Source organism: Mauremys mutica, chromosome 3 (assembly GCF_020497125.1).
Source record: "Mauremys mutica isolate MM-2020 ecotype Southern chromosome 3, ASM2049712v1, whole genome shotgun sequence".
NCBI lineage: Eukaryota > Metazoa > Chordata > Testudines > Geoemydidae > Mauremys > Mauremys mutica.
This window is the reverse complement of record NC_059074.1, coordinates 142,196,679-142,206,778: the sequence shown is the minus strand read 5'-3', so window position 1 is coordinate 142,206,778 and position 10,100 is coordinate 142,196,679. Positions and strand designations below refer to the sequence as shown.

At 49.1% G+C, this 10,100-nt stretch overlaps 1 protein-coding gene across 3 annotated transcripts in view; it reads left to right on the top strand.

Moving 5' to 3' along the window:
* The first annotated feature begins 562 nt into the window (after positions 1 to 562).
* The window catches only part of MEMO1 (mediator of cell motility 1), a 55,973-nt gene continuing 46,435 nt past the window's right edge, over positions 563 to 10,100 (top strand). Inside the window, exon 1 of one of the 3 annotated variants that reach the window (XM_045010429.1) lies at positions 563 to 735. In XM_045010429.1, coding sequence (XP_044866364.1) covers positions 569 to 735 — 167 coding nt within the window. In that variant the 5' untranslated portion in view covers positions 563 to 568. Of the gene's footprint in view, positions 1,005 to 10,100 lie in introns of all 3 variants that reach the window. The other 2 variants (XM_045010427.1, XM_045010428.1) reach the window with 2 other exon arrangements.

Below are 10,100 nucleotides of genomic sequence, written 5' to 3'. Positions count from 1 at the left end.
CAGGTATCACGGAATAAGGGGGATTGATAGAGGCTCCCCTAACTGGACCTCAGCTAGTGCCACGGCAGGCCCCGGCCCCAGCCCGCTGCCCGCCCCGGGGCTGAAGCGTGGTGAGCGGGCAGCCAGCCCGACTGGAAGCGGGGCTAGGGGGAGCGCTGCCGGCTGCCGCCGCGGCCCGCACTGGGTAAGGCAGGGCCCGGCCAAGCCCAGGCTGCCGGCTCTAGGCCCCCACCGGCTTAGCCCGGCAGCTCCGCTGTCCCGCCGCAGCCTCGCTCCCTAGGGGTCCGCCCAACCTCCCCACACGACCCTGCCCTCTTCTGCCCTGCCACCACAGAGACACCAACTCGCCAATCAGCGAGGCCAGAAGCCATCGCCACGGCAACCCTGCTGACCAATCCACGCTGGTTCTCTGCCTGTGGTTCTTTACACCCCCGGCCTCCATCGTTCCGTTCCGCTCCACTCTAGCGGCGCTGTCCAATCACAGGCCGCGATCCGTCCTGTGGGGCGGGGGAAGAAGGGGGAGAGCAAGGGCGTCCAATCGCGGCCGGGCTTTTGCTTTCGTCACCCAATGGAGAGCCGCTTTGCCCGCTTCTGTGCACTCCGCATTCCACGGGAGTCGAAGAGGGCCAAACCCGGCTGCCGCGGCCTCCTCTTCGCCTCCCCTCACCCGATAGCGCGGAGTAGCCGGCGGTTGCTTCGGGCTTTGTCCCAGGCCGGCTCCCCTCCCCTGCCCGGGTTCGTGTCTGCGGCCGAGCCGCCTTTTCCTGCCTCTCGCAGCGCTTCTCCCCGAGCCGCCCGGGTCCGCGGCGCCTCCGGCAGCGCCGCCCCCCCCTCTCGGGGGCTCGGGCTCTGCCGGGGGAGGAGGGGGATTAGCGCTGCCGCCGCGGCCGGGCCCGTCTCCTGCCCCCTCCCCCCGAACACCATAGGCGGCTCAGGCACCAAGATGTCCAACCGAGTGCTCTGCCGGGAGGCCAGCCACGCCGGCAGCTGGTACACAGCCTCAGGTAGCGGGGCCGGCCGGGCGCAGCCCCGGCCACCGGGGGGAGGCCGGGGAGGGCAGGAGGTTTAGGGGCCGCCCCAGTGGTGCCCTTCGCGGGGGGCCGAGGGGGGGGGGTCGCTGCAGGGTGTCACCGCCGCGGGGCCGGGGCCGAGGCAGCTGCCGAGCGGACGCTCCGAGGGGCCTGATCGGCCCCGGCTGCGGTGTGTGGTGTGGTCCCGGCAGCTGCAGCGCTGGCGGGTGTCGGGCTCCGCGGCCTTTCCCCAGCCCCGCGCTGGGTCTGGGGGCCCGGCTGGAGCCGGAAGCTGAGTCAGCGCTTTTCACCCCGGAGGGGCAGGTAGGCGCCGCGGCCGCTCATCCCGGCGCCGCCGGCAGGGCCCCTGCCTCCCTTCCCGGGGTGGGAGCTGAAGGCCCCGCCTCCGGTGCTGATACTGGGAGCCGCGGCGGGGAGGGGGCCGTGCGGGGCACATGGCGCCGGGTCCCGTTCACACGCTAGGAAAGGTAGTTCCCTCCCAGGCACACGCTCCGAAGCCCGCGGGCTGCACGTGCAGCCCCATGTAAAACCGAGCAGCGAATCCCCGAGTGCGTCTGCAGAGCAAACTGGCGAGTAAAAGAGGGCTGGACGGGCTCATTGTGTCGCTGACTGGCTGACCCGAGCTGCCCGTGTCCCTGGCACCGCCGTACCCAAAGCATCGAGGCGGGCAGCGGAATGTGGTATGACTAGGAAAGGGAAATGTAAATTGATGATAGAAACGTAGGAATTGCTATACCAGGATCAAACGAGTGGTCTGAGATCGTATAATACCTCCGATGGTGTTGGAGGATGCTGGGTACCTTATAGGTGTGAGAAACTGTAGTGGACAATTATGGAATAACCAGTTTATAAGGCAGGTTCCTGAAATAACTTTCTAATGTTGAGATATGGTAGAACATGTAACAATTGAAGCCCTCATTTAAATGTAGGTAAGGTGTAACCCTAATAAACATATACCTAAAATGCAGTCTGATGTGTGAACCTAAGTAGAACAGAAGGAATAGAAGACTACATTGATGACCAATTCTCTACTTGTTTAGATGGACTGATGATTTAATGGAGTCTCTCTCTTCCACCTCCCTTTATACTGTGTGGTGATTGCATTGTATTATCTTAAAATAGTCTGTGGAGTAATTCATTTCAAAGAGCCAAGCATTAGTGTTTTTTGGCCTGCAAAACACTGACTGGGATTTTACTTTTGTAATGGCATATATAATCAGACATGTTATTGTAATGTATAATAAAACTGGCTTATACAGGTTGGTTATGCCTTTGTGTCTCTTGCATATGAAACTTCTTACGAAGTGGAGTGCATAAATGGATGGGTATATGTATGTGGTCTTGTCTCATAAAGTTAAGTAATTTTACACCCATTATATCAACTGCTTAATTCTCAAAGCTGAGATAAAATCTCTTAATGTAAGTGGACCAAAACCAGTTTTTTTTAAAAATAACTTTTGGCTTTCAATTCCATTGCTGTTTCTCTTCTTCCATCCTATCATCTTACTGAAAAATCACTTTTGAGATTGATAATGTGGGAACTCACTATCAGATACTATAGACTAGCTTTTATTTTTATGTTGATGCAATAATCCAAAACTAAAATGTTTTTATAGCATTTAATATTGTAAAAACAATACTATTATTTCTGCCCTCCAACCTCCATAGTGAATTTAATTATGTAGGTGTCATATATTGGCTAGAATCAAAGATCTTGTGGGACAAGCAGCTATCATAGCAGTTTTTCCTGCATTTTAAAAATGCAGGAAACAGCATTTGTACTGCTGTTGCTTTTTCACCTAGCCCATTTCTGATGGCATTGTGAATAAAAGTAAAGTGAAACTGATCTGATCCCTGTGTGTTTTCCCTATTCTTTCTGCTGGCCCTTTGGGGAAGTAGAAGATGCAGGTGCTGGGCACACACTATAGAGTTGGTGGGGTTAGAGAGACACTAGCAGTGTCTTTTCCTGTAGTCCAAGCAGCAGTGAAGGAGTCTGTCATTGGCTATTGCACATGGCTTCTCCTTTCAGTGATAGCAGTAAAGTGACAGATAGTGATCTGATCAGTTTCAAGCTGTCTGCTGGTACTTCAGGAAAGTACTATATGTGGTGGCAAGAAGCAGGTGATTGTGAAGGAAGGTGGTGAAGGTTGAGCTGGACAAAGGAAGTTGTACTGATGGCCTGGTGACATCCAAATTTAAGAACAAGTTTTGTCACATGCTTTTTGAAATGTTGAGGTCTAGGATAATGCAGGAGAAAAGACACAAAGACAGGAAAACATAAGACGAGGGAGAGACAGGGAGATGAAATGAAATGAGTAGCTTGACTTTAGTGGGGATATTTTGTACCTTGAGTTTTATTTCCTGGAATTGTCCACCTAGTTCAGTGTAGTAGCAGTCTTTCAGTTGGAAAAGTTGTAGATGTGATCCACTCCAGGAAAAGACTGAAGATCAAATTTCAATTAAATCTAAAAAATAAAATTCTAATGCTTTACTAACTATTCTGTATAGACACCTCAAATAATAAATGTATTTGAATATGAGGTTACATATTTCAGCACAAGTGAGGACATTAAAAATTGTCTTTCATGGTAACATTAACTTACTCAGATTGCATTTATTTAATTAGGTTACTAAATTATCTTCACATGACATATCAATTTATTAACCTAATTAGGAAAGTGATTTAAAAAATCCCCCCCCCCCCCCCCCATATTTAAACCTGGCCATGCAGCAACTGCATGGCTGGAGCTAAACATGGTTGTTGTCTGCACACAACACAGTTAGAGTTTAGTTACCCAGTCAGCTAAGAGATGCCTAGGTTGACACATGACTATCTTTCTGTATTGGTTCATCACACACTGTTTGGGCAGATGGTACACCTCAACAAGCCTGTGTAACTAGTTTTGTTCAGTTGTGCTTCACCCAGTTCTCTGCAGTAGGACATCTTAAGAGTGCATTGCCCTACGTGCTTTTGTATGCATGTGTTCTGGGTATTGACTGAAGACAGTATGGGATAGCTGGCCAGAGACTTTTCTCAAGGAAAAAAATAAGCAGAGCACTAGATGTGGAGACACAGACGCACATGTGAAGGTGGAAAAGCTGACATTTGAACTCAGACTGGACCATATTCTAACTAGGCACAAAATCGTGGTCAAAATTTGTTGTGTAGATGAAGCCTTATTGTTACTTTATTTCTTTTAGTTAATTTTTTAAGAAATAAGACATTTGAAGGGAAAGAGCCATTGTTTGATAGCTTGACTGAATTTTAGCCCCCCCTCCCCTCCAATTGTCCCCACACATGCAAAGCTTTTTAATCCAGGTTTGAATGTTCTTTTAATCTGGGCGTGCTTGTCTGGCAGGAGGTATAGATGAAAGTCCAGGTTTCACTTTAATGCGGGATCTAACCTGCCTACTTTGTAGTGAGGATACAACTGAAGATTGGGTTATGATAGTCCTCCAGTGCATTCCCACAGTTCTGCAGGGCCTATCTTTTCTGGTCCTCTTACCTACTCTCTTCCTACTCACTTCCTTCACACCAGAAGTCACCTGCTGGTTTATGTACACTTGGTTGGCATTTAACCCTTCATTCAGCATGCTCCATTTCTGCAAAGTTCAGCTCATTTGAACAGCATGCTAAGATGCCGTCTCAGGGTGCTGCTAGCTGGCTGGAGGATCACATCAAGGTTCTGGTTGCTCTCTGGTGTGAGTACAGTAAGGGAAACACAGTTTTGGGAGATGCAGTTGAAATTTGCATCTCTGCAGGAATATTTCAAAGAGACTGGGGGAGAAGAGGGATCAGGTGGATGACAATTCAGTGTTGGGGGAGAATTAAAAACCTCAATGATGCGTACTGCAAGGCAAAGGACACCAATTGAATATCCTGCAATTCCTCATTTACCTGCCCCTACTATGAGGTGTTTGACCAGATGTTCAGTGCTGTTGTGAGTACAGAGCCCAGTGCCAGGCTTGATGGGCTTTTTGAAGTGGAATGGTCTGATATTTAGACGGGGGGTAGAGGAGACCCTCGTGGCAGAAGACCTGGAGCAGACTTCATGGCCAGAGTTACTGGAGGATGTCCTTATGCTGGATTCCATGGACCTGTTCAAGGATCTACCCAAGGAATGGAATGTCGAGGAAGCAGAGTCAGAGGTGGAGACACAGTCAGGTAAGAGACAGCTATCACCTTTAACATCATTATGGGTGGTGGTGTAAGTATGGGGTGGGGTTTGCTGACTTTTGACCAGTGCAAATATTATTGCATGCTATGAGGTGGCATTAGCTTCAGTTGAGGGTAGAAGCTATGCTTTTCCCTCTTCCTACTCCATCCATGTGTGATCGAGGATGGATTCCGGGATGGGAATGGGATGGAATTTAAACATGCAACTAGTGATTTATTCTAAGATTTAACTGGTTGTTAACACACTTATTCAACATTGGGATTACAGGTTTAACAGGAATGAATGCATATATAATATGGGTACTCTGTGCTCTGTTTATAACTTATACTGGGATTAGCACTAAAGCATTACCTCACTGGCTGTATTAAGTGGAAACGTCCCTTGGTGATGGAGGTATTTGGCCTCCTTGGTTTGTGACATGTTGTCCAGGCCAGGGGAGATGGATTGGGGTGGGGTGGGAGAACTATTTGTAGCAAGGCTGTGCATCCTCCTAGTTCAGTATCTTGTTTGTTTGCGGAATCCTATTCCCCCCTACCACTCCACCCCACACTCACACAACTAGCTGATAATGCTTGATGATTTTGTCAGTGAAATTCCTCGGCAGGGTAAACTTGCTATACCTATCCCTGTAGCTTACTAGCCTTGTCCAGTCATTGATATGCTGATCAGGTACCAGGCAGTTAAATAATGCCTTGGCATATATAAAGCTGATCCTCTTCCAGTCTGGGATCCCCAGTAGATCAACATCACCCAACATTATTGCATTGTGAAATAATGTTAGGACCATCACTAGTAACAGGCCCCTGGTCATGTAGGCCTTACTACCCCTTTTGCCCCCCACAATTTAAAAAATATTTTAATAATATAAAATACTTAAATTGCATCTGTGGACTGGTAACCTGGGATACAACTGCTTCTAATCATTTAAATATGTTTTGGCTGAAATAGTCATACCAAGTAAAGAGAAGTATTTACTTGTGGCCTTTCTATTATACAGAATGTAAAACAGATACTTTTTCTTTCTTTCCATGGTCAACAATATAATACTCTTTCATTGTCTTGTTAGGACCTTTCACCTCTGCTGGGCCCAGGCTTCTTGGGGAAAGGACTCTAGGGGAAAAGGAAAAAGGAGGACCTGGTGCAAGAAATGGCTAATGACTTTGGATGCAATTTAGGTGTGCACTTTGAGTTCCGGAAGGAACAGCTAGGGCAGAACAGGAAGGAGGAGAGAAACTGGTCATGGACTATCTTGAGCATGATCAAAGGATGAGGGAACAGGACTGACAGCAGCAGCAGGAGCTGTTTTTCAGCTTGCTGACATCGGGGGAGTCAGTTGCTCAGACAACAGTGGCAGTGAACGCTCCTCTGTGCTACCATGTCCTGCAGCTGATGGACAACTTGGGGTTGGTGTTGGTTATTAGCCATTCCATATACTCCTGGAATGGAAGTTTGTATGGGCAACTTCCGTTCACGCAACCCTCATGCCTTGTGGGACAAGGAGACCAGGTGCACTGATGTGCAGTTCCATTTTCAGTGAGATGGCATTGATTATGACAATTTACCCACTTGTTGCCAGCTGGGCTGCCTGTATAGTTCTTAAAGTATATTTGTACTACTGCATAATAAAGTATTTTTTCACTATTGGTGTGTGAATGCTTGGGGAAACAAGGAAGAGGCTGGAACCTCTATCCAAAGGTTTAATAGGTTGCTCAAAATTACATAAAAGCAGTAACAAATTGATAAATTGGTAAGTGTACTAAACATTACATGGCATGCACATTTCCTGTGCATCTCCCCCAGCAGTGCAAGGATGTTGCATGCAAAGCATCCCTTACTTCTGGACCCATCCCTAGTCATCAGAGGTATGCTTTCTGGTTGCCTTTACTGGGCCTTTAAAACAGCAGTCTCTTGAGCACATCCCCAGTAAGAGCTCTCTTGTCCTCACAAATGTTATGTAGTGCACAGCACACACCTAATAATATGAACGGCATTGGGCATGCTGGCATTCAAACAGATTTATAGTTTATGCCATCTTGCCTTCAGTTGGCCAAATGCATGTTCTGACTCCATCCTACGGCTGCTCAGTTAAACCTTCTTCCGCCCAGTACTCTGACATCAGCATATGACTTCATGAGCCAGGGCAGCAGAGGGTAGACAGGTCCTCTAAAATATCAAGTGGGTTTCTGTGCCCACTGTTAACCATGTTATTTGGGTGGAATAAGGACTCTTTTAAGCCAAACAGGTATGCCAGAGCTCATGAATTCCTCGGTGTTCTACATCTTGTTGGTGTAGCCCACGTTGGTGTTCATGAACAGGCCTGTGTGATTGATCAACATCTGCATAATGCGCAAGTAATATACTTTCTGGTTGTGCTCCTTGTGGTGGGCAACCGTCTACATGCATGCCAGTAATAGCTCACGTTTCAGGAGCTATTAGTTCAAGAACATTAGCATTATTCACTTTGGGTAAACCACAGCAATAATGCCCTGTACTGGGTATGCAAACACCACATTGGAGAACAAGGGGTTAAGGAGCATTTCTGGAACCCGGTAGCTAGAGTGACCAGATGTCCCAATTTTATAGGGACAGTCTTGATTTTTTGGGTTTTTTTTCTTGTATAGGTACCTATTACGCCCCCCAATCCCCTGTCTCAATTTTTCACACTTGCTATCTGGTCATCCGACGGGTAGCACCCACACACTGCACCAGCTGGAGGTGGAGCTTAAAAGGGGAAGCAGAGCAGCTCAGAATGGGGCAAGCAGTGGAAGGGAACAGATGTCTGCTCTGAGCTCTGGGTAAATAACAGCCCAGGAGCTCATGTTGCCTGTGACCTGACTGAGTCTGCAAAGGAGAGATTGGTGATTGTGTGGATCAGAAACTTGTATTTTGGTTCCATTCTTTCATTTTCCCTTAAGCGGGCAGGGGGGACTCAGGCAGGAAGGGATGCAGCTATTTAGCACCCCAAGGTGCAGAACTTAGCTGCCCACCATCAGGGCCTGGTGTGAAAGCTCCACAGGGTGGAGTTGTAAAGAAAAAGGGAGATGTCAGGGAGCGGGGGGTGGGGAGAGGAAACCACTTGCCATACCCCTGCCTGACAAGAATGTGGCACTGCTAGTGATGGTCACCCTTCACATGGCCTCAGACACATCCACTGCCTCTACCCCAACAGTTGACTTGCCAAGGCAAAACTGGTTAGCCCCTAGGGTGACCAGATCAAAACACTAAAATACCAGGATACATTAGTATGCTGTCAGCCCAGCCCACCCCTGCTCCTCCCAGACTCTGCCCCCACTCTGCCCCAGGTCCCACCCCCTCACTATGCCCTTCCTCATCCTCTGGCCTGCTGCTGGCTTGCTGCATCCCTCCTCAGTCCCCCACCCATCGCTTGCCTCCTCACCCTCTGCTCGCTCGCCTCTTCACCCCCCCACCCCCACCCGCCACTCACCCCTACGGTGCCGACTTCCCCTCTGCCAGGTGGGTGCTTGCCCTCCCCGCCTCTTCCTGCCCTTGCTCTGCCCCCATTCCACCCCCTTTCCCCCAAGTCCCTGCCCCTTCTCCACCACCTCCCCTGAAAGTGCCGTGTCCCTGCTTCCCCCCCCCCGGAAAGCGCTAAGCGCCAACAAACAGCGGTTAGGTGGTGGGAAGCACTGGGAGTGGGAGGAGGAGTGGGGATGCAGCACGCTGGGGGGGGGGAGAAGGAGGTGAGGAGGGGGAAGCTTGGCTGCAATTTTTCCCCATGGGTGCTCCAGCCCCGGAGCACCCATGGAGTCAGCGCCTCCCTTCTGCTTGCCTCCTTATCTGAATATCGGGACAAATGGTGTCCCGATTGTACATTGATTGGGACACGGGACAAAGGGTTAAATACTGGGACATCTGGTCACCCTATTAGCCACAGACCTGTAGCAGTCTGGGGTAGTAAGCTTCCAGAAGGCCATAACAACAACTCACTTCTGGACTGGTATGGCCTCCCTCATTTGAAGGTCAGGCGAGCTCTTTACATGGCTTTGTGAAGGTGTCAAGTATCAGAGGGGTAGCCGTGTTAGTCTGGATCTGTAAAAGCAGCAAAGAGTCCTGTGGCACCTTATAGACTAACAGACGTTTTGGAGCATGAGCTTTCGTGGGTGAATACCCACTTCGTCGGATGCATCCGACAAAGTGGGTATTCACCCACGAAAGCTCATGCTCCAAAACGTCTGTTAGTCTATAAGGTGCCACAGGACTCTTTGCTGCTTTTTGTGAAGGTGGCCTTTCTTGAGCAAAAGTTCTAGAGCGACTCCTGTTCATCCCAGAAACACACAAGTATGTAGTCTTGCCACTCTGTGCTTGTGGTCCTGCATCAGACCGCTGGTCAACCTAAGAGGAATCCACAACAATCACAACTGGCATTATCTGTCTCCTGTGCCATGCACCCAGCATGCATGATCTTCTTAGGGTTGCAGGTTGCTGCCATAATGCCCTGTGCTATGTCTCATACCTTCTATTTGCATCCTGCTGCATTAACAGAGCAGCCAAAAGCAGAAATAACATTGTGCTGTGTTGCAACCATGCCTTTCCGGTATTGGAAGGGACAGAGCATGCACAGCCAGAAGTGCTTTTACTTTGATCTGTTGGCAGGCTAAGGATGCCTCTGCACAGGAGCTCAAAAGACAGACAAGTTGGCCCACAATGCACCATAAAACATCCTAAAGTGACTCAGTTAGTGAGGTGCTAAGAATCCTTGGATATGCCCCTAGAAATCAAAGCACCTTCCCCTGGTTGCTGTAGCTCCACTGTGGATGTGTCTACATGAGTCTGATGTTAAGTGTAGCTAGGATGGATTTGATTTAAGTCAAATTGATTTAAATCACTAGTCAGGAAGACTCGATTTAATCATGGTTTTCTACATAAAAGT